Source organism: Falco cherrug, chromosome 7 (genome assembly GCF_023634085.1).
Source record: "Falco cherrug isolate bFalChe1 chromosome 7, bFalChe1.pri, whole genome shotgun sequence".
Lineage (NCBI taxonomy): Eukaryota > Metazoa > Chordata > Aves > Falconiformes > Falconidae > Falco > Falco cherrug.
In genome coordinates, this window is record NC_073703.1 from 27,254,890 (window position 1) to 27,279,812 (window position 24,923).

The 24,923-nt window shown below is 41.2% G+C and overlaps 1 protein-coding gene across 1 annotated transcript in view; it reads right to left on the bottom strand.

The window, feature by feature from the left end:
* Window positions 1-710: 710 nt before the first annotated feature.
* SOS2 (SOS Ras/Rho guanine nucleotide exchange factor 2) overlaps window positions 711-24,923 on the bottom strand; it is a 56,444-nt gene continuing 32,231 nt past the window's right edge. The window contains exons 9-23 of the mRNA XM_055715270.1: window positions 21,870-21,997; window positions 20,862-21,517; window positions 17,873-17,954; window positions 17,060-17,182; window positions 13,505-13,608; window positions 12,073-12,292; window positions 10,979-11,098; window positions 10,063-10,225; window positions 9,341-9,458; window positions 8,547-8,719; window positions 6,866-6,982; window positions 5,128-5,389; window positions 4,104-4,145; window positions 2,856-2,965; window positions 711-2,479 (exon numbers count right to left, since the gene is read on the bottom strand). Of these exons, the coding sequence (XP_055571245.1) occupies window positions 1,970-2,479; window positions 2,856-2,965; window positions 4,104-4,145; window positions 5,128-5,389; window positions 6,866-6,982; window positions 8,547-8,719; window positions 9,341-9,458; window positions 10,063-10,225; window positions 10,979-11,098; window positions 12,073-12,292; window positions 13,505-13,608; window positions 17,060-17,182; window positions 17,873-17,954; window positions 20,862-21,517; window positions 21,870-21,997 (2,928 nt within the window). The 3' untranslated portion in view covers window positions 711-1,969. The remainder of the gene's footprint in view (window positions 2,480-2,855; window positions 2,966-4,103; window positions 4,146-5,127; window positions 5,390-6,865; window positions 6,983-8,546; window positions 8,720-9,340; window positions 9,459-10,062; window positions 10,226-10,978; window positions 11,099-12,072; window positions 12,293-13,504; window positions 13,609-17,059; window positions 17,183-17,872; window positions 17,955-20,861; window positions 21,518-21,869; window positions 21,998-24,923) is intronic.

Consider the following 24,923-nt stretch of genomic DNA (forward strand, 5'->3'; position numbering starts at 1 on the left):
ACTTACAGAAGAGTTATAGGTTGTGTTTTTTCTGCAAAACCATCACAGAGGCATCGTTCATTTCCTGCCTGCACTCCCCAGTTTGTGCATATCCAACGTGGGTGCTTCTTGAACATTATTTTTGCAAAATGAAGCAGCTGTCCTTTATATAAAGTGTGCCCTGCCCCTTGCAGGAATAGATTGTACCTCTTCTTCCTCAGGAAAGGAGCATGAAGGGGGACAGGCAGTAGGAGAAGACTGTCCAAGAGACAGGTGGCTAAATACATCTTCCCAGGAGAAGAAAATCAGCACCCTTCCTCAGGCATATCGCCTTCCTTTTCCAGAGGGAGTGCGCAAGACTGTGGGAGCAGTATAGGCGGGCTGCTGAAAAGCCGGAGCATGACTTGGAAGCCCGAGCTGCTGCCAGTCCCACCACAGCGGTCTTTCTCCAGCCAGAAGCCAGGAAAAACGGAACGCACTTCTCCACCTAGAGGGGCCAAGGCACCCGAGGGGTTAGTAGGTGGAGGGAAGCGCTGAACTCCCAGGGCCCTCCCGGGTTGGGCCCAACTGCCTTGAGCTTTGCTCGCAGCACTGGATGGACTCAACCACAGACCGAAGGGCAACCGAGGCCGAGAAGAGCAGCATGGAAAAATGGCGCTTGGTATTGCCAAGGATTTACTAAATGCAATTCCCAACCTTGTCCTTACAAGGAACACGCACTGCTCAGGCTCTTAAAAATTAAGACTGGGGTGATTTATTAATCTTGTTAAGAACTCTGATACAAAGCACAGTAAAAGGCCACAGACCAGTAAATAAAATGTGGCTTCTGGCCACTTTATAAATGCTGCTACAGTACTACCAGTAAAACAAACTCACTCTCACACCAGTTCAAACAAGTAGTTCAACTGGCAAATAAAAGTTCCATTCACTTATCAGTTTAAAAAGTTTAATAAAGCTTTAAGTGTTTGCTGGTTTAAATGCTACCAATCATGAATCCATTTTGGAAATTAAGTGAGATCTAAAGAAAGTTACTAGGTTTGGAAGGCAAGATTGTTCCTAAGCCAGAGGAAACACTTCTGACCATATAAGATTGCAAGAGTAGCAGACTGTATTATAGGCCTCAAGTCACTTAAATTTATACAGGTTATTAGCATTATCTGTAAATATACAATATAAACAATTGTACATACACGGCATATAGCTTTGTTCTCGAGAACAGTAGACAACTCTTTAGCTTAAGACATCTTCGCCTACCAAAACAAAAAGGCACATCTGAACAAGATGCATGCTAAGTACTAGGGATCCTTTCCAATATCTGAGACAGGTAGTCCTTGTTCATCCTTTCTCAAAATAATCCAAGACCAACTGAATATTTTGGTATTTTGATTTCAACCTGTTTTGTCTTCTTTGTCTTCAGCAGCAAATCAATGACAATTAAGACACGGCATTAAAATATTTGAGAACAGTAGCTGTCACTCATGAACCTCCAAGCTTACATGAAGTTAGAAGGCAAGTGGCCAGAGGTTTAAAACCTCTAATGTTGTATGTCCTCACATTGTGTAATCGCCCATTGCGCTTTTTTTTTTAAATTAAGGAAAAAAAAAAAAGGCCACTAGTGCTCAAATTTGAAAAAATTCCACAGACGCACCTTTTTTGGCTCAGTGCAATTAAACGATGTCAGTTTAAATTCATTTAGTGTAGTTTACAGTGCAAAAGATATATTTTGTATACTGGCATAAGTGTCGGCACTGAGGATGTGAAACAAGGCAATGCTGCTGATCACCTGAGGGTCATGCTGTCCAACAGACACAGGCTAGATAGAGTGTGTGTAGTCTTATTTTTCCAATTCAAACTTTTTTTTTTTGATCAGCAGCACTTTAAGAGCATAATTTGTGAAAGTACTAAAATACACTGCCTTTTTTGAATAAATAAAAAAAAAAAAGGAACTTTACAAATACTATTCCAGTGTCAATGACTACTATGGCTAAGGTCATTGAGGAGTTTCTGCATTTTCTAGCAAAGACAGTCTGTGCAAAGGAGGGTGGGACAGCTCCCTTTTGTAAGTCTTTGGTGGAAGTTTTGGTAACTGAGGGCTTGAATTGTGCCGGGGTGGGACGGGGGGTGCGGGCGGGTGGACCAGGTTGTTGTGACTCGCGCTGATGACGCAGCAGCGGCGCAGTACCCTGGGAGAGGGCGTGCTGGGAGGAGTGCCAGGAGAGCTGGGGCCTGTGCTCGCCTCCCTTAACCAGTCGGGATCTCTGTGTAAGCGTCCCACCGGTGGTGGCTGGAGGTTTAGAGGGTAGTTGATAAAGTGTTCGGGTGGCCGGAGTGGTACCGGTGGTGGAGTATCAGGAAGAGGGTCCCGGGGGGGTGGAGGAGGAGAGCTGTGCAGCGGCTGGTCAAAGGGGTTAGTGTAAGCCAAAGCGCGAGGCTGTATCTTTGGGGGCGGCGGCTGCCGAGGTGGAATTGCTGGAGGATCATCATCCGACTTTAAACCTCCCTACAACATTAGAGAGAAAAAGACAGCGTAAGAAACGTAGATGTTTAGATAAAGTGTATCTTCTGACAGATGCAGAGTTCTTTTGACATCTGCTACTTTTACTGTCAGAAACACGATACTGGCATAGCCGTACCTCTGATCCAAATACGACCACTATACTCCTAAAGTAGCTAGCATAGTTTGGACACTGGGAACCTGAAACTTAAAAAGGGCAACTAGAGCACTGCATTTGAAAGTCTTTAAGACTAACGATGTCCTAGATGGTTGGACTCTATGATTTTAAAAGGTCTTTTCCAACCTACATGATTCCGCTATTTTATGGTTCTAGATGCTCCCTGATTTATTAGCAAAGTTACTCAACACAGGACAGAAATACCTTAGCACTGGAAGCATCCTGATCCATCTTTTTTCGTGGAGGAAGTGGAGGAGGGTGTTGAGGCTCATCACTTAATTTAGGAAAGCTACCCCACGAGCTGAAGAAAGTCTCTGGAGAGAAAAAAAGCAGGTATTTTACTGCTTGTGCAATATCTGAGGAACATAGGCTAGAATATTCAAGCCAAACCAGAAGTAACTCAAATAAGCAGATCTTTGTGCTCAACAGCAACATGAACGAATTAACTTCAGTTGTATGAAATTCTCATTGATTTCTTTAATCAGATATAGCCTCACAAAGCAGTCTCCTATTTCCAGTATCAAAGATATGCATCAACAGTTAGCAGGCAATGCTAAAGGACAGAAAAATAAACTAGTGAGCACTTAAATAACTTTCTCTGCAATCCTCTCTATATTGCAGAATTTACCCTGTTTACCACAGTGCTTGCAGTGTGCCCACACGCCACTCTGGAGTGGAATGTTTGTTCTCTGTGCCATATGGGTACGCATTCAAATTTGGAAATTTAGAGGCTTTGTTAACGGGTCTACAACACTTGTAAAGCAGGAGAATTAATACACCAAACTGAACAGATGATATTAACTCTTACATCATTTTAGGACATTTCTAGTCCTTCCTTTTACAGAGGGGAAAAAAATCCTCAAAGTTAAGAAACTACCCCCTCCCCAGCCCCAAGCCATATTTGTGACTTAATGCATTTGTTTTTTCTCTTAGAAGTGCTCAGGGCTCTGCATCAATACATCAGGCACCTGGGCTCTCCAGTTTGAAATTTCAATCTTATTAAGGGAAAGTGTATATGCCTGTGTAATAAGGGAGTAAAAAGAGAAGCTGAAAACACAGACAAATACAGGATATCCCTCACAGCTGTGGTACAAACAGTACCTCTTCTTTCCCAGTAACAGAAAAGTTATTTTCACTATGTGGTAATAGGAAGTTATCAACCTGCTTCATTTGAAGCATTAGTCAAACAAAATAATCATCAAGGACGTTCGAAATGCAAGCAAAGTCATGTTTCCCAGGGGGGGAAACCAAAACCAAACCTAAATCGAGCAGTTTTTAGACTTTACATTCTTTACTGGTCATTTGATCTAAAACCTGTGCAAAAACTCCTCTCAGGACCCTAATGAATGCAGCCCACATTTTCATCCCAGATTTCAGATTTTAATTCCCATTCAGCTCTCCTGAAGCCAGGAAAAGCAGAGTTAAATGAAACAATAGAGTTAGGGTACTCACTCGACTGTGGCAAACTGACAGGAGCAAAGATGCTATTGTTACCTGTTAAACGAAAAATTGATTGAAGACTTTCCAGACAGAACAACTGCAGTACAGCACAGAACATATGCTTGTGAACGACCTCAAAGATCACCACAAACTCCAAGTTTATCGACTGCTAACACAAATTAAACTTTCCTGTGTAAAATGCTCCTGAACTAGAGATTTTCAGTTACACTGGAATTAAAACTTCATGATTCTATGTTCTGATATTACGTTGTTATTCACTTCCCCTGCAGCCCAAATGTCCTCCTGCCATAAAAAATCGTCACTTTTGTCCCCCACTGGGCTTAACACACCTGCCAAGCCTGCAGCCCCCTTAGAAGAGGGCCAAGACCTGTCATGTGCTTCTTTCAAGACTAAGGAGCTACTCACAGCTACAGGCAAAGCTTGGGAGCGTTATTAGTGCATCTGGACTAATACTGCCTTTTTTTTAAAAAAAAAAAAAAAAAATCAAGACTGCATTGTGGAGCGAGTGCCCTGACTATCCCTACTTCTGGCACTTTGGTTCCTATCTCAAAACACAGACTGGATTCCTTTCAAATGAAATAAAAACAGAATCACAAGAGTGTGATTAGTGCACAGGACCACTCCTGAAACACACACTGGTGTGAATGCCAGGTCCTCGGCACCTTTTCTCTTGACAGATGTGCTATATGTGGTAGGGCAGGTGTAGCCCCTGCACAGTAGGACCTCACGGGGACATCTTCCATAACAGAATGCCTCAGCTTCAGTGGGCAAAAAGACTGGAAATACACTTGTAAAGGAACAAGTGACAAGTAACTTACTGTTATTTACAGCAGGGATTTCAAAACTGCAGTACATGTAATACTGACACACGAACTTCATAAGCCCACAACTGCATTTTGCAACTTTTTTTTTTTTTACTTTTTGTATTTTTCTTTAAAGGCTGACATACACACCAATACATTTTGGAAGCCTGAGGGACAATAATGACAAGTATTAAAACGTGTTGCACATTTACCATAAGAACTGTTGAGATCAATGTCTAAAAACACACTGAACTCCGAAGAAGCAGACACTGGCGGCGTAGACGGTGTGTTAGGCGAAGTTGGTGCTGATACTGTTGATTCATGCTCTGCCTCAGTGATTCTACTGAAACTTATCTTACTTGGTTCCTTTTCAAGTGGCAGTGGGTGACTTCTCAGGGTGCCAGAGGTGGAGCCGTGTCTGCCGGTATTAGGCCTTATCCCAGGAGATTTCAGGGGGTATGTTGTTTTTCTAGGCTGGAGAAAATACAGCTGGTTAGTACTGCTAACATTTCAGCTAGCAAATTTGCCAAGTCTCTAGCAGATATTTTAAAAAGTTCTGATCAAATACAACTGAAAAAGCAGTATAGCATTTCTACAAATGACTTCAGGTACAGCCTGTTGTTATCTACGCAGCAGGAGTTTACTGAAAAGTTACAGATGCAGCTTAATCTTTTTTCCCAGCTTAATAATTTTAAATTATTTTTTTTCAGAGCTATGAAGAACGAAAAGTCAAGTTTCAGATGCATGCCAATCAGGACACAGGGAAGAGCAAGTCACAACCTTGGGAGTGAGGTATTTCAAGTGCCTGCAGAAGAGCCTTGTAACAGCACCGTAAGACACTCTTTGTGCTTCTACCACCGAAGGTCACCAGGGCCCTACATGCATCCAAGATCAAGGACACACTCAGGCACATGTTGTCTACATCCTCTGCGTTAGTCAGGAGCAAATTCTTACACACACATCACTAGCGTGACTGAAACAAGCCTCATTAGACTCAGGTGTAACACAGCACAGATCAAAGGCGATTCTTTGAAAATGAATTATGTTCCCATTCTATGGTGGTGCGCACTGCTCCACCACACTACACTACCCAGAACTGGACCTTCCTGAAATTCCAAGAAGAGTATCTCATTTGGAAATCATGAACTATGAAGAATTCATACCCAGCTGACTGAGACTGAACAGCATGAATATCTACTTGTAGAAAGTATTTTAGAGAAATTACTGTAAGCAGCATTTTTGCAATAGTAATTTTTGTCATTTTCTAGCTATATCTGTAATATCATCTTACAGTAATATTGCTCCAACAGCAGATTGCTAAAATGACTTACAGCTCTCCCAAAAATCAGGTATTTCTCCAGCTCCAGTACAGTTACAACATATAAAAAACCAAGTGTTCTAGAGAGTGATCTTTCTGCTTAAAAAAGAACCCTGGGCTCCAGTAACTATTTTTTGAAAAAACATAACTGCTACTCCTTTGAATTAAACTGTATTTTGTTCAGCAAAAAGGCTGCGCCTTGTAAATTCTTCAGTCTTTACAGCAATATAAAATATTTAGACAAAATAAATTAACTTCTACTTAAATAAAACATTAATTGTGTATAAAATACATTATTTTGATTAATATTAATATTTTACAAGATTTCTTGATACTGTGAAATGAGAATTGTTATTATGTATTCCATCAAATGACTATACGGTAAGAAACCCAAATTTAAATGGTGGTATTTTTGGCTTTGGGAAAAAAATACTCATTCTAAAATTAGTCAAAGGTAGTATGTTTTAGTAGTAACAAACATCTGAAATAGAAGTATTTTAAAATCAAGTTTTGCTGGAAGATCATCTCACGATACAGAATTCTGAAGGAAATATATACAGCTTCTTGAGTTAACCACATATCCTTTTTCGTAGTGGCTAGTGGATTTTAGCTATTTGCAGGACAAGACTTACAAATCTAGGTGGTTGCTTGCAGTTTCGAGGTTCAATTTCTAATGACTTGTTGAACAGATAATCTGTAAACTCTTTTTCTGGTATCTTCCCCATAGGATTGAGATTTTCAAAGAATTTCTAAATGAAACAAGCATCAATAATATTTTTAAAAATAAGCATACACACAGAATTTTAATGAAATGCTTGTAATTCACTGATTAAAAATCCAGCTTTTCACTATTGTGAAGCTTATATCCAGGAAAAACAGAGTAAAACATTCCCTGAAGTAAACACAAAACAATCCAATGCAAGAAACAATCAAGTTCATGGTAAGTTGACCTTGCGTCAAGTAAGTAGGCATGGTTAATTAAGTCTTCTGTAAATTGTTTGCTAGTATTTTTGACTAGTGAATCACGCACAGCACAGCTGTGTTAAGGGCTGTGCAACAGTGTCCTGAACACTGGCCTTAACATCACCGATCTGGGAGAGAGACGATACAGTAGTGGAAGCAAAGGTTACGCTAGTGCCATTTCTTAGAGGTGCTTTGGATGTGATCGATGAACTACAGAGAACAGGAAGGGACGGAGGACAAAAGCAGGACGGTCAGAGGCAGGGACAGAGCATGGCACGACGGCACAAGGACTGGAGGGAATGCATGCACCATGGGCAGGGGAACGGACAAAGCTCCCCCAGCGCCCGCCAGTCCTGCTGCAGCTGGAGTCTCAGGGCGGTGAGCTACAGCGTTTTCCATTTGTTCCTTCTGCAGCCCAAACACTGCCGTCCCGTGAACTTCAGGTACTTCTTGGCCTATGAATACTGTAAATCTCCTAAACCCTTCCCAGCCGAGTCCCCAGCAATTAAACACACAATGCAAACAACATTTTAAGCAGCAGTGTTACTGCCCATGTAATTCTTCATGTCACCAGCTTCTTCGTTGGTTCCTGCCTGCTGCTGTTCTCTAGCTGAGACAGAGCTGTCCACGCAGCTGCTTTTTGGAAAGGTTACGATCAGCCGCGCGCTCAGGCAGTGTGGCTGGGTACTTACAGCTATTCTTTTCAACCATTATTACCTCCATATAAAAACACTGACCTACCATTACCGGGCTTGCCGTTTCAGCATCTTCCTTTACATTTTCTGGGATTCACTAGTCTTTGCCTTAGGTAAGTAACCACTCGAGCACCCTCTCATTTCCAAAGATAACGCTGGCTGACGCTGGTGCATCCCCACATTGGCTTTGCTTCTGCCACGCCGAATGACTGTTTGTACTCGTGCTGAACTACACACCTCTGACTGTTAGCGGGGTCGATGGCCTCTGGTCAGAGGTGTCATTACAGAAGGTCTGAAGGACTAAATGCACCAGGCATGTACAGACCACTTTAAAGGCAACCGATTTCTCTGCGAGAAGGTCTGCTGTTTAGTCAGTATGTCTCACTCACTCTGTTTTGTTGCTAAAAGTGTCTCTGATACCAGGCTGCAGAACTATAAGGGGATGAACAACACCCAGAACACAGAACCCGACTAAGCAAATCCCCACTTTAAGTCCTTTGCAGCGCTACTTGGTTGTCTACCAGCCACTGTTCCCCCCTCCTCTGATGGTCACTGCTCATGCAGGATTAGGTCCAGTACTAGAAGATTATTTGGTGATTTTTGGTTGTGTACATTCTTTTCCTATCCCCAAACAGGTTATTTAATATTTGATTACCCGAATTTCTGGCTCTATCCGTAAACAGTAAGGCTGGTTTTGATACTGCTGAATTTCTCCTGTAATTTCAGCCACTTTTCTCCTCTTACTGAAGTTAATTAATTCTTTCCCTTGTCTTTTAAGGAAGTCAGGATTCCCTTCTTCTGTCTTCAAAATATTTGTTAGGTATATTCCTGATAAAGAGAGAAGCATTTTTAAATTTTCATTTTCATTCCAAGAGCTGATTTCATTCTTTGTAATGAATGATAAAGAAGTCTGAGCATAGGCGGGCTGTTCCCTTTAAGGCTCCAACAGTTTATTAACTGGCAAGAATGAATCAAGTCTACATTTTACACAGGAACAACATATTACTGAAATAAAGATGTTTTATCTCCTTCATGTGAGAACCTGATTTTAAGAAAAAAAATATCTTTAGGTTATTGCCATAAACAGATCACCAATGTGGAGGCAGAGTTTAACACAGTAACTTAATATTCATACCCATATAATACCAATAATCTCTATTCTAAGATAGAAAAATAAATTCCATGTAAGAGACACTACATCTCTTACTTGATCTAGTGGAAGATCCATGGCAGGGAGGTTTGGAACCAGATAATCTTTAAGGTCCCTTCCAACCCAAACCACTCTGTGAAGTTCAAAACCATTACAAACTTAGGAAGTCAGAAGTCACACATTCTATGAAAGATTTTTTTATAGCTTAACACAGCCCTGAACACTTCAAGCAGTATTAACACACCTGCATCAAACTCAAGACCGACAACGGAGTATCAGCCTGCGCTGGTGTTACTTACCAAAGAAAGGCACACAGGGTGGATTGATTGACTTGAGCTTAGCCAGATACTTTTTAAAATGATCTTGACTCAATTCTACTGCTTCATCCAAAACTCTTTTTTTTCTTTCCTGCAGTGCCTAAGTTGTCGAAGAAAAAAAACAATAGGGATGCGAATCTTCTCAGCAGCATGGTTAGCAAAACCAAGGCAATTCCCTAGCTCTCAGCAAAAATTAGGAACTGAAATTCAGATTTGAAAGAACCTCTATTGTAAACGGTTTGCTCTGCACTACAGCCCCATCAGTCCAACGCTTTAGTCACATGAATAATGAGGCTACTGTAAAGGGACTATTATTTCGTCTATCAATTTACAAGCGTAATAATCCTGGTCTTTACATGTAATAAAAACTAAACATTCAATTTTGAATTTAACTTAAAGGCCTCACGCCGCCTTTCAAAGGCATACACACCAACAACAGTTGAATGGCCACAGCGTTTCCCCTTTTCGGGCTGAATACACGTCAGAAAACGCCTGCTAAAAAGCCCTGCTTCCCGTTACAAACTGTTTGAGACACCCAGCCCACCTCGTATGTTTTCTCATAAATAACTTTGAACGTTTCACACTTGTTTTCTTCCCTGGAAGCAAGTGTGATACGGATACTATGGATTTCACTTCAGAAGCGTGGCTGATCCATTTCTGGATTCTGGTTTTTTTTTTCCTCTCGAGCAATGCCCCAAACTTACCTCAAACGTGTGATCTAGCCTGTACACTGACACAGAGTTCATTGCACTGACGATCTCCAAAACACCATTGAAATTATTCAAATCTTGAAAAACCTGCAGGATTTCTATAATCCTGCTCAGCACAGCCACTCGCTCTTCAAAGTTCTCAGTTTCCACTATGCACCTAATCAAAAGACATCACTTGAGAAACACTGATGAATAAAACCTGACATTTTGCTATCTACTAAATCAAATTTTTCCAAGCAAAACCTGTACAGTACACCCAGTATGCACATTTTGGCTCTCTTTCAAGAATCTTGAGCACAGATTTATGTAATCACTTCTTACATATGTTCAAGTTGGAAAGCCAAGAAAGGTTTTGGCATATCCTCTGAAACAATAAAGCAAACCCCAAGCAAGATCACGGGTAAGTAGGGTGACTCTCATGCCACTGGATCTATGGTGGCGTTTTGAACTCGCTAGTGAAGTCCACACATACACGCTGCTGCACCCTTCGGCAGTGCTGGCCATGTCCTCAGAAGTACTTAATTAATCACCTCCCATGAGAAGGAAGAGGCAAAGACAGGGGGAGAAGACTCAACAGTGCTTTCATGAGAGATGTACAAAAGCAGTGCCAGGTCCCGCACTGCCTTCAACACCTTCTTCAACACCTTCCGATGTACCATAGAAAGGCGAGTAGGACCCATGCTGACCCAAGTGGACATAACTGGGGAAAAAAAAAAAATAATCTTCCTGTGTCAGGAAGAGGAAGCATGTGCGATTGGCATGGAGGCACCCCTGAACCAAAGCCTCAAGTTTCTGTAATGCTCTACAGCTATCTCAAGATTCAAGGCAATAGAATTCAAACAGCAGAAAAATGTTTCTCTCTGAATATCAGTAGGAGTTAACGCCGCTACACTATCACGCCTGTACTTACTTTTCAAACCAAAGAGTAAGATTTGTAGTATGACGAATCATTTTCAATAGATTTGGGGAGTTAATTTCCTTATCTTCTTTAGTCCACACACTACCAACAAGTTCAGAAGGCTGTACTGCCCTGATAATGACAAAGCAAGATGCAGAAAAATGCTCAATACGAACAGTAATTGCATGTTCTGTGTTTGCATTAAAAGATTATTTCTTCCCTTAATCATGACTTGATATTTCACAAATACAATCTGATCTAATCTACTGCAAAGCAGTTACTTAAAATAACTTTTTGACGAGTATTTGATATAGAAAGAAATACATTTTTATCTTAATTGAAATTGGCGTTTTTGAATAAGTGTTTTCAGATAAGAAAATTACAAAGGACTAAGTTTAATTTCCTGAAAGCATAAGAAAGCAACTTAAAGATAGTTACAATTTTAAAATGGGAAGCTGAAGTACTTTGAGCAACCCGCTGGAGAAGTGGCCTATTTCAGCAGAAAACCTGCTGTCACTGAAGCATGAAAGCACGCTTCATCTTTGAGTTTTGTAAGACTTTAAAGAATTTCCACCCAGCAAAACCTAGCTCTCTCATCAAGGGCAGCTCTATTTATCACAGGTAACAACAGAGCTAGGAAACAGCAGAGTACTTATGGTACCAACCAAAAAAAAACCTCTTTAGAATTAGATTAGAGGACATTGTGGTACACATGCCGCGGCTATATGCATACAACACCCAGGCCTTTTCTGTGCAGCTGCAAAGGAAAGGAGCAGAGACAATAGTGTTCTCTTCTTATGATGCAACAAGCATTTCTGATTAATGTAATACTGAATTTGCTTTTAACAAGGACACAATACAAGTTAGCACTATCTGCTGCTAATATTTCACTGTTCTTCCTGTACTTATGTTGTCAGAAGGCTGATATGGAGACTAAACCCACCTTTTTTTCCCTGTTACATATTTTGATACCAAACAGACTGCAAGAAAACACCTTCCCATAAACTCTTGACGTTCAAGGGGACGTACTTTTGACTGATTCTACACATTAGAACTCTTCCTTGTTCAAGTCATCTAAAACCCACATGTATTAGTTCAATCCCTACCTATACAGGTCGGACTCGAGAAGTGTCAGCTGTCGAGCAATTTCTATAGGATGCAGAGTCATGAGGTCCAGCGTTTCACTGTGCCCAACACGCCAAATGTGCCACTCGATCGGGGGAGGCGGGCTCTCAAAGGTGATGTTGTGACTAATCCCATTTGCTTGAGCTTTCTTTCTCTTGATGATTTTAGCAATTGATTCCACCCACTTCTTCATGGACTTTCCTGCAAAAGACAAACCATTAAAAAATAAAGATCCACAACTTTTTAAATACCATTTTAAAAGACTTTTGATGATTTAATGAAACCAAACCACCCCCCCAATTGTGCATGCACTCAAAATTCTGCATTTCTGCATGCAAATTAATTAGGTTTGTAGTTCCCTATTTTCTTCTTATGGGCTCTTGCACCTGTATCAGTTGGTAAACACAGACCCATGTGAACAAATTTTTGGGTTCCCAGTTGCGTTTAACCACATCTACTGACAGTTTTGGTGTGGAAAAAAAGTGACCCTGTATACATTATATTTTACATTTTCCCCTGAGCTGCAACCATCTCCACTTTGACTGCTAGCTTCATCTAGAAGAGGAGAACTAAAAAAGTAAACAAGCTTGAAGTGAGGACTTTGCAACATGCTGCACTAGTGCATTGCAGAACAAAAAGATTAGAGAAATACATGTTTACAGTATCAATCCAACATTTACAGTACACAAAATGGTGGACAAGACGGGAAGTACCTTCAGCAGTTTAAGACAAATACCTTTTAAGAGACTAACCAGAATGTAATTACTTCTCTCTGGTCAGCAATGGTTAGCATGGAGACCTCTGCAAAAGATAAACTACTGTTCTCTGAGTCTGTCTCAGGATTATATTGCCCAATGTATGGTCTGGCAATCTGAAAAGTGTAGAATTGCCAGGATGATGATTAAAATCGACATGCCAAGACTGCTGCCCTCCACATAGGCTGCCAAAAAAACCTGCCAGTTCATAAGGGATTGCTCCAGAGGAAGCAATACCAAATGGGTCAAGTATCCTCTCCTACAAGGATAATGATATTCAGCCAGAACTTTCAATAAATGGGAAAAGAACAAGATGGAAAAATCAGTCTCAGTATCCAACCGGGAAGGAATTCTCTACAAATACAACACAGGGAGGAAGAAGGTGACAGTCTGAATTATAGTCAGGCAAGGACAAACATTACTGTCCAGAAGTAAATACACTTAAGGTAAATATCATAATGCTTAAAAGTCATTTTTGGTAGCTGTTTAGGCTCCAGGCCAAAGCTTGCTCATGTAAAAGAGTCTCATAAACAGCTCAATTAAAGGCATTAAAATTACTCATGCGTGTAAAGATATTCCCATGTCAAAAACCTGTCAGGATTAGACCAGCAGGTTGTACCAAAATGTGGAAGAAAAATAGGACCACCAATTACCATACCTCTTACACTGGAAATAAACGTCTCCAATCTCTCCAGTAACTCCAGATCTCTTTCAAAATCGTAAAAATGGTGCTCTACCCAGTGACGAAAAACATTTAATATTCTAAGGAAGGAGAGGGAAAAAAAATGATGTTTGTTCTTGACTTCCAAGACTCATCCCATGTAAACACCAAATGAAACACAATTCTACAAAAGCGGAGTTACAGATTCATGTAGTTGATGACTATTGAAATACACGTGGACAAAGGGGCAGAACAAAGACTAAGCATGGCATCAATGACCACAGAAATCCCCAGGTATTTAAACCTAATTTTCCAGTCTTAGCATAAATATATTTGGTGGGTTTTTTAATTTTTATAGAAAGAATGCTAGTGTTGAGGTGGTTTCAGAAGAGGAAAAAACGTATCAAGATCAGATAAAATTGGTATTTCTAATGTAATTTTCTGGTTTTTTGTGGGTTTTTTTGTTTTGTTTTGTTTGTTTGTTTGTTTTTTACTAAAAAGGCTACTTAGGTTCTCCTATTTGATAAGAAACAAATTTGCAATTGTTTCTTTTCTACACACAAACTTCAGCTTAGAAGTTGTTCCAAGTGTACTGCCCTCCTTTCACATCTTTTTAGTTACACAAATGGCTGTTCTACATCCAGTACTTCCTTTACGGATAACATTAAACTTTCTCTTGATTTTTCTCTACATTTTCTAAAACAGACTTTTAATAAACAAGCCTCTAAAAACGAATTACAACTGCTCTTCTACCTTCTATGCTTAGGATGTTTCAGAATACAAACCTGTTTTGCCTCTTCTTCAGGTAAACAAGTTGAGGTCATACCTCAAAATTTTGATTTATCGGGGTGTACCATATCATCTTACACGATGGGTGAGCAAAAACCTCCTATCTCAACTAGTACAACTGTCTTCCTTGTGCCAATTCAACAGGGAATTGGCACAGGGAATTTAACAGACTCAGAGGAGGAGATGCTTACAGTGAGATGTGGTTACTCCTGCCCCATCGCCTTGGCAGAAGTGGCTCAGCTGCGTGCCAAGTGCTGCTGAACTCCTCCACTCTTTGCAGCTCAGGACACCGAGGTAAACCAGCGCTAATTGCGTATCAGGCTACTGGTCTCAGTGGCTCAGAGCCCTGTAGACTGGGGGGCAAGAACACCCGAGACGGATGGGGCAGACAACTGATTGTAACGTGCCAGTCTGTTATGAGTCAGAGCGCTAGAGAAGTTGGCTGGTTTAGCTTAGTCGAACGAAGAGCATGAGTACGGAGGAGGCACCAGTTCTCCTCTTCCCTATAAGTTAAAGAATAAGGCCTATCCCATGAAAGACTGGCTACGCAAACAGAACATTCAGGCTTGGAATCAATGACAGCTTCTAACCATCCAAGGAGCAAAGTTTTGAAGTTCCCAGCAACAGTAATACAGGATTTTATCTAATCAGTCTTTGCCTTTGAGATACCATGGTAGGAACACTGAAAAAGCAAGAAAGATTGCCTGGTTCTGCTGACCGCATTTCCAGCTTAGCACCTCCTCTTTCTCATGACCTCACATTTCATCTAATCAAAGACATCACCGTTTCCATGCCTGTGCACTGCACAGCACGTCTACAGCATCTTCTACTAGATGGGGAGTAAGTTCTGGGAGAGGAGGCAGGAAGGGAGGGAGGGAGGGAGGGATGAGCATCTTCGTGTTCTCCACCTTCCTCCCATACCTCCTAGCTCTCAGAAGCAGAGGTTAATGCTATTAACAATGCTCGAATTACACAAAGTGCTGGGCTTATCAACCTAACGGCTCAAATTCAGACAATTATTTTCAATTATAGGACAGAGTTTCAAGCTCCCAGAAACATATCATATCTCCTAAATTCAAAGATTAACAGTAAGCCACAGAAGGGTGTGTGTTAAATAGCAGCTTTAAACCACATCTCATGAAGAGGGCACCAGTAAGGGGACTGAGATCACCACCCGTAGCATGAATTAGACAGCAAAGAGTAGCTGTCAGGATAAGAAGTATCCACACCTCTCAAACAAGGAAAGAAACCAGAAACTGTAACCAAAGATCCTGGAATCCTTGGAACGGGGCACGGGTTTCAAACAGCTCAAAGATAACATACGAAGGCAAAAGTGCTCAATTGGTTTTGGAAATGAATAGCAAGAAACATGGCTAATTTCTGCCTCACGCTTTTCTACAGGTTCCAGTTCACCGGTAACCACTTGTCCTGCTCAGCTACGGCAGTCAGCAGTGCTGCAGGAAAATGTATGTGTACCATGCAAAGGGGCACTGTGAGGAGGTCCCCAAGCAACTTCAACCCCGATCAGCAGGGGCAGCTATAAAAAATAGCAACAAAAGCAATACAATGATTTTAAACTCTTGAGCCAGTTATGTCACAGAAGCCCGTTCTGTGTGAGTTTCTGTGAAGGGGCTCTATGGGCATCTATGTGGATGGATAAATAAGCAAGCTGAAACCAGGAAAAGTACGTGTTGCGAGGCAGTGTGCGAAGCTCTCCCTCTCCCAAGAACTGCGGAGGCTGGAAGTCCTGCTGAACCCACAACTAACACCACCAAGGGCCTCATAAATCTGTACACGGCCACGAGCACACACAAGCATCAAAGTTACACTGAGGATGTGTAACCTGGACTCCATCCATGAAGGTGGTGGCTGCTATGTATCAATGAAAACTACAGTGTTACATACGTACTCATCGTATATATACACACAGGTATCTGACAAAAATGGGACCCCTAAGTGACCTTCTGAACACCTGCCTTGAAGGTACTGGCATGTCAGTATGATCCTTCACTTTGAGTAAGCTGCTGTGGCTCCAGACAGCTAGCTAGGAATGGCTGCATGCAGTAACAGCGTAGCTGAGGGTACTGTGTGTATAGTTATCTGCCATTAATAGTAACACCTTGATGCTGCTAACAGAAACAGTTTAATGAATAAAAGTTGTTCTAGCAAACAGTGGTTGTGATTTGTGTCTCCTCCTGACCTGATCCCCTATCAGGGAAACAACTAGCCTCATTCATGCTAGAAACACTTAATTGTTCCCCAAGTTAGCTTGGTCAGCAAGACCTTGAAGATTCACTGCAGCCTGTTGCAACGTGCAGTACAGACAAGAGTCTCCCTGTCTGTGGGCAAATACACCACCGGGGCTGGGAAACGGAGTCTAATACCAGCAGGACTGAAAGAAATGGAAACAGAGAAACTATCTTCATAGGGCCTGTTAACAAGGAATCCATTCAAAATGCAGTCAGAAACACTTTCATTTATACATCTCTCACCCACACCCGCTTTACATAGCAGCCATACAACGTTCTTGTGGCTGGTGATCACAGCTGTGAGCGGCAGAACACCAAAGTACAGTTGCAACAACAACAGAAGTCAGTATGACTAATCAGAACATGATTTGGGATATTAGTCTGGTTGCAGACAGTGATAAGTCCCTACTTGACAGCACAGCAGTCTCCAGAAGAGATTACTGTCTCCAGGATCACCATATAATCAGTGAACGAAAATCTGGCTTTAACAGAACAAATTTAAAAGCAAATAAACCTGAGCTGTACTGGCTGGACATATTCTTTGCGAAACCGCTTCAGGTCTGCGCTGATGGGCTGTTCCCCCTTCTCAATCGCCAGCCTGTCTGCTTCAGTAGGCTCAGGCTCTGGGATTTCAAACCTATGAATAAAAGCACCAAAAAACTGATGGCAATTAAGATAAAACACAAACCTTTTATGGAAGACCTGAAGAGCAGTTGCATTAAAAAAAAAAAAAAAACCAAACCAAAAAACAAACGCATGGTGAAACTCAAGCACTCATCTAATATCCAGTTTGCCTGGAATTCCCTCCTCCTCTAGCTAGGTACTGCTAACACACCCAGCTCTCACCCTGATAATTCGCTAGTTCTCTGGTCATCACAAGACGTCTAGACTAGGATATAAGGTTTTTAACTACCTGGTAGCTTGATTAAGCGAAGATTAAAAGGAAGCTTAAGAGCAGCTTTATCACACTGTATTAAAATGTTGTTTATGTTGAGTCCATGCCTCTCAAACTGCTTAGAACATTTCCGTTCTTGTTTGCATCGAGGCACAGGCATACTCAAATAGGCTCTCCTGATCAAGGTTAGCAGTTCAGAACATTACTACCCCACAGCTGAAGGCACTCCAGATGCTCTAGCTAATACTTAATTCAGGTAACTAATTTAACAAAGTGGGAAAAGAAAGCTTGCATTGTGTCCCGTTTTAAAAGTTACTGTTTTACGAACTTCACTAAAACACGTGCCACGTGGCACTGAGAACCCGAGCAAAAAAGGAGTAAGTAAATACAAAAAGCCTCTCGGTATCTTCAGAAAGGATGACTACTGCTTACCTTTCAATCAGTAAACTCAGCAGTTCCTGGGGCTTGCAAAAGGAGCGGTACGTGGTAAGGAAAGTACGTACAAAATTAGGATCTGCAAGGATAGAGTATAGAGTAAGAAAATGACCCAATTGCAAAATATCAGAAATAAAATACACATACACTTCACAGAAAAAGTTTAAGTGCAGAAAATACATGAAGGTTGTAAGTCAAGCACTGTAATTTGCAAAATATTAAAAATGATACTCCTTGTGAAATTTTCGTTTAGTTCTTTCATGCATTTCCCCTGTAAAAGTATTCAACTGTACATACGATGTTCTCTCAAGGGCTCTGCCTCAGTCTTGGCACGCAAACTGACTTACACTCCCCTGAACATACAGCTATTCCATGGTTTTCATAAAGACAAAGAAAACGTGGTAGAACCAGGCTGCCTACTCTCCAGACATCAAAAATACCTACACCACTGCAACCAAACTTGTGTCTCACCTGTTGTTAAAAAAAATCTCCAGCAAGGGGGGAACTGCACACTGGCTCCAGCACACAACTACCCTCTGCCGAGCAGCCAGCAGGGAAAACCCAATCAGCAGCAGAGTCCTTACAAAGCGAATACCTACAGCAGCTCCAGATGTTGCCTGTCCACAAGCCACCACACCTCCCTCCCGCAGTTTCTCACCGCTACGGTAGGTGTGTTACCATGAGACGCTCCCTATCCGCAAGCCACCGCGTGTTTTACTGTGCCCACTCTGCTATATTAGAAGTATTAAAGAAGATTTTTTTCTTTTCCCTTAATCTCTTGTCATTCCACTCTCTTGTAGAGAGTTTCTTAGATGGTGGATAAGCAAGCTGATGAATGGCTTTACTGGGAGTCACCAAGGGTCATCATCTGGTCCTAGTCCTGACATCCCTGCAGCAGGCTCCCTCACAAGAGGAACAGCAGCAAAGATGCTGCTGCTGTGTGGCGTGCAGCTGCTTCCAGTGCTGCCGGGCAGCAAACGAATGCTGAACTATGCTGAAATACAGGAAAACCAGGCCGAGAGAAGTGCCTATGCATATGCCTGCCCAGAAGTGTGGGGTTTGTGGTGTTGGGAGTTTCTTTTTTCTTCCTGTTCTGTAAATAGTCTTGAATCTATCCGCATTAGGCGCAGGTAAGCTTACACCAGCAGCCTTCAACATGTGGGCAATGCATTTCTTTCAATAAGCCCGCAAAAGATTAAGACACACACTGCTTTTAAGAAGGCTTAAATTCCCTGCAGAGCACTGCTCAACATTTTTGAGGGATCCATATACAGGAACGTCCTTGCAAGCTTAAAGTAACAACGCTCTCATTCTGTGATAATGCTGCTGAGTGTGCACTGGCCTGTTCTGCTTCCATGTCACAGCTACGTTCACTCTTCAATACTATTTAAGATATTTTGAAAGTAAATCTTCCTCTTACCGCTGAACAGGCAGGTAGCATCTCTGATCTGCGGGCAAGATATGCAGTTCTCTTAAAATGGGGGCTGCTACTCTGCCCTCTAAGCTGTGCAGGATCCTTTAAATTATTCTTGAAATCCATTTATTTTTGTAAATGGCATTCTCAATAAAATAGAAAATCCAAGCCATGTGCTACTATTAGTGGCTCACAATTTAAATCCAAGAGTTTATTAACTCTGCATTAGCTACTTCCCACAATATCCTCGTATCTACTGGGGAATTCTTCGACGTGACAAGAGGTCACTCCACGGATGCGGAGCCCATGTGCCGGAGTGAAGCCTGCTTCAAACAAGTCTGACACCAATGCAAACAATCAACTGAGAGTTTTAAAAAAATCATATATTGACCTAAATACAAACAAAAAGCACCACCGCGATCTGCTGAGAGTCCCTTCCACATGCTGTTAGTCATCAAAATGCCCTTGTGGAGGCTGAGGGAGAGGATTTTGTTAGTCTTGGCTCCAAACGCTGTTTGGAAAAAGCACAGAGAAACCCAAGAGGCAGTGCTTTCATTGAAGATTCCCGAGGCCGAAGTGGCAAGTACTCACACTACAAAAACTGAAGTTACACTAGTAAACGAATACTCAAATACACCAGTTCATTCAGGAAAAGAACAAAGTTTACAAGCCACCAAAATCCACCACGTTTTAGAAATTGATGACTTGGGACTCACGGACAACACAACTGTGGATTACTTCCATACTGACCAGGTGCATCAATACTGAGCTTCAATCCAGGAAATGCTATTTTTTAAATTATTTTTTTTTTAACATATACACCTCCACCCCATCTAGCCTTAGTTTTACAAAAAAAGACTAACTTCAATAGGAGGCAGTTTTGTAAAAAGCACAAAAGAAACCATTAGTATTTGAGAAGTTTTCTAAAAATTGCACACCACTTTCACCAGCACCCTTGGGTCAGCTGCGCTCCATCCCCTTTCAGTGCATGCCTTTCACCCCAAATCTAAGATCTAACATTTGCACCAACATTAGCACTTCACATAACTACTTCAAGGTTTCATTTCTGTGGCTTTAAGAAAGTATTTCACAGGAAAGTCTGAAAAAAACCAACAATTGTGCTTTGCATCCTTTTACGCCAAGGGACTTCAAAAAGCAGCAGGTTGAATTACAGTAAATATAACCTCCAACCTTTTTCTTCCTCCACAGTCACACAGCCTGTAACAGCACCACTGCTCTAGCCATGACGGTCTCAGGAAACACACTGGTGGCTCCTATTAGACCATTGATTTTTAATTTTATTTTTTTTTTCTGAGGGGGTGGTGGAGCTGGGGAGGAAGCAGGGAGGGAGAGGTGAAGGGCTTGCATACCCAAAATTTTCTTATGGCTTTGCTAGCAAAACCAGTTGATTTAGTAAACAGATAGTGGGATTTTTTTTCCCCTGCAAATATTCCTTTATATTTAACTACACACAGAAAAACCCCCCAACAAACAAAAGATAAAAGGATTAATATCATCAACCATACAAGCATGACCTTAAAAAACCATATATATATTGAATGTACAGGATACCTGCATACATATGGTACGTTAACCTTTCAATTAGTTTCACAACTGTTCCTCCTTTGATGATAGGAATGCCATTCCTGCTTTGCAAGTTGTCCTCAAAAACAATGTTATCTTCAGAGTCTTCCACTACAAAACGATACACACTTGGGCTGGGCAACCTCAGCGGCTGTTCGTTTTCTTCTTGCAGTAGCACTGAATCAAGCATCCTATCCAAAGTACTGCGATACTGGAGGGAAATCAGCGCTGCCATCCAGTTACTCTTCTCTTCAGCAGACTTGGCAGCAAACAGTATACTGTTTTCATCTTTAGATACCAGCTCAAAAGCATGTTTATATTCAGCTGTGTCATCTTTATCAATAATCTGTATTTTCCTCATGATAATTTTTTCCTTCAGCCTATACTCCGCATTGCTGTAACCGGGAAGCCGCGATTGACCATGATTAGTTTTACAGCTGATCATTAAACCATCAAAGAGAAAGATGTGGCGTTCATGTTTGGCTCCTATTTTTGTCAAGCCACCCTCCATTATGAACTCATTACAGCACTGCCCAATATCTTTGCCTTCCCAGCCATCAATATTTTTCTGGATTTCATTCATTTTCTTGATGGCCAAGTGCTTGCTTCTTATTTGTCGGTGATAGAAGCGACAGACTGGCTCCCTGGAATGAAGAGAAGAAAAAGTCACATTGGGCACATTCCACATTTGCCATTCCAAGAGAAAAAAAAACCAAACCCAAGAACAAACCCAAACCCTAAATGAATAATTTATATTATTATTCCTTTGCCCTTGCCCTACACATGCTGCTTTGGATAGGGAAGGAGCAAGATACTGACATTATTCACAGAAGTGGACCATGAAGGTTTTGGGCTGCTACTCCGTTTACAAAGAAAACTGGCATAAAGACATGTCTTGAAAAGGAACTAGAGTATCTAACAAGAAAAAAATGACAATTCCTTCCACATCCTTTATCTCCTGCTCTAGGAAACCAGGGTACTTTTGTGGATTATTACCCAGGCCGACGTCTCGGGGAGTGTTTGCTGTAAATGCGCTCCATGCTGCACTGCAGATTCAGAAGAGCAGTAATGGCTTGTTTTAAGCACTCCCGATCCTCTTCGTCTTCACTGCATTCCTGCAATTGCTGTGACATAAGAAACATTTTTCTTTCAAATTTGTCTGATTTATAGAAGGGCAGGAAAACTGACAAACATGCGTAAACAGTGTTAGCTACAGTACTCAGCGAAGTCAGGGACTTCAAGTCAACGCAAGAGTTACTACTAGAAGCACGCTCAAGACCAGCTGTGCATGTATCTAATTAAAAAAAGAAAAAAAAGTCAGCTATTCAGGAAAACTCCATAGGTACTCAACAGGAGAGAGCAGGAGGGCGTTTAGAAAGATAACCCTTTACCCTTTTACTGAGAGCCAGTGCTAACTGTCAGGTACTTTTTCCTGGTATCTTTTCCACAATGTCCTGTTTTCACAACTAATTTTATTAAATAGTTTGGAGGTTTGAAATAGTCAAGACTTAAATGCAATTTTATATAACTACATGTAGTGTTTCTTCAATGAGTCAATCTCAACATTTCAGAACAAATTCAAGACAGAAAGAGCAAGAATCTCTCTTTGCTTCTTACCAAACTCTGCCTCAGCTTGCATTCAGTAAACTCATCTACTTCATGAAGAAATGTCAATTTTGCACAACGTGAACATAGTAAGAAAAAAAAAAGTCTGAAATTCAAGAGTTGCTAGTAACAGCAAAATGTAAAGACAGTGAGAATCAGTGTATTTTCCTTTAATAAAAACTAGATCCATCTACACCACTAGGCAGAAACATCTTCAATTAGGAAACTCAACAGGCTTTCATATGGTCTCTATACCCATAGTAGCAATATGCTTTGTGCAAAGCCTATCCACAGAGTTCCTCTTCTGCATTCTTTAAGGTTAACACTCCTAAAATACCCCAGACACAAATAAAAGATTTTTCTTGTTAACCCCTTTCACCGTTCAAGATCATGTGGATTTTTTTAAAGAAAGCTCAAGTAAACAGATTGCTGGGCAAAATCAAGACAATATGCCATGCAGCTTTGGATGAACTCTGTTTTACCTACATACTTTAAGAGAAATCTTACTTACAATCACTCAGCATGGCAGAAGCCTTCTTTTCCTTTCCCCACTATATTCCCTCAGCAAGGATATGTAGCTTCCTCTAAAAGTAATTGAGAGAACAGGATTTGACCAGATTGGTCCACTCTCTTCGTGTAACTTACATTACTAATTTTTTTTTTTATTATTTTTCACATGCCCAAACAACCTCCATCTTTAATGTTAAAGAAATGAAAGTTTCATGGCCAAAAATTTCTGGGGAAGTTTATGAGCTGAGGAACAGTACAGGGAAGGGAAAAAAAAGATGTCTACCTCTGTGGAAACCCTTCTTTGCTTTACTATCAGCCACAGAAATGCAAAGATAAAAATGGTGTGAAAAGATGACAAGTGCAAAATCCTAAGGGTGGGAAAAGCTACCAAGTCTGATTAAATAGTCTTTCTGCTCACATGTCCTGAGCAGAATTTCTTGCATCCCCTTTCCAAAGGGGGCTGTGTTTGGCAGGTAACACACATCAAATGGCACGTTTTGCCTTTTTTGTATTAAAAAAAGAAAAAAAACCAACCACCTCACATCTGGAAGTAATCTAATCCATTTCTATACCAGAATGTATTTAGACTCCTGAAGATCAGGCAGATCACCTGAAGCATATCTCATTCTCTGTAATCACTGGACTAACATCTCCTTTTCCAAATGCCAGTTCTCAACAAGCATCCTTCTGATTAAATATCGGATGCAAGCACATGACAAGCTTGCTAGACAGAGAAAAGATGTAAATCTTTAGAAAAGGGGAAAGGAGGTTCTGCTTACTCCAGTTGTATTTAAAATACCAGCAACGATGGATTAAGAATATTAACTATTCTATTTTACTGAAAATTGTCATAAAACTGTAATGAAGAACATTGTTCACCTAAATTATACCATGTGATCCTGCAGAATACCGACCAGGGCTTCTATGTCAGTCAGTGATCAGGTAACAGCAGAAAAGATCAAAAGGCAGAATTTCATATGGTTTAGGTTGCTCGATAACATCACAGTGAGTCACATGCAAGAATTAGGGATAATCTTGTGCCTGCAAGTCACATGAGAAGGAAGGATATACTCCCTGTTTGACATGGGAAAGCCTTCTTGGACTCGAACAGATAACTGCTCGAGTCTCCGAGCAGACCTCTGCTTACCTCCTGGATTTTAATGGTACACCTAACTGACAACTTGCTCAGGCTTTGGATGGATTGCATGACCCCTTCAGTTCTTTCCACTGCATTCCACGACTAATGTTTTCTGGAACTCTGGTATCTACAGACCCATTTATGAAAGCATACCTGGAGCTTGAAAGGCTGATGAAACACTAAGCTCTCCTCTACGTTGCCAGCATTAAGGCGTTCATGCTGGGAAACCTCAGGCATAGTGTTTTAAACCCAAATACTCTGATCAGCAATTAAAGATGTCGCCATCTGAATATATCTGGGCTACCTGTTTGCAAGATGTAACAGCTTTTCATCACTACCACTATTTTTTCCTTCAAGATACTTTCATTTCTTCAGTGTGACTTCCTTCAACCTTTGCCATCATCATCCATTTCAGAACAACCTATGGCAGGTTCGTTTGCTGCCAATACTTGATCAAGGAATCGCCACTGAAGTGACACCAGGGCCTGCCCTCTGACCCAAGGTGTAAAAAGGCTGCTTCCTAGTGACCTCTATACGGCTGCTACCAAAAAGCCACCAACCCAAACAAATTCAACAAGGGGGTCTCCAAATGACACTGAACTGTTACGCCTCTTGCTCAGGCAAAGAGGAGTCTCTGTGCAGCCTCTGATGCAGGATCTGCATCAAGACAGGTTTTTGCACCAAGGAGAAAAGTTTTACAGCTTGAAAGAATTTTCAGGCTTTTCAGACTTTAATTTCATTTATTTTAGTTTTGCTGTTTTGCAAAAGAACGAACACTAAGGCCTGCGCTTCTGTAA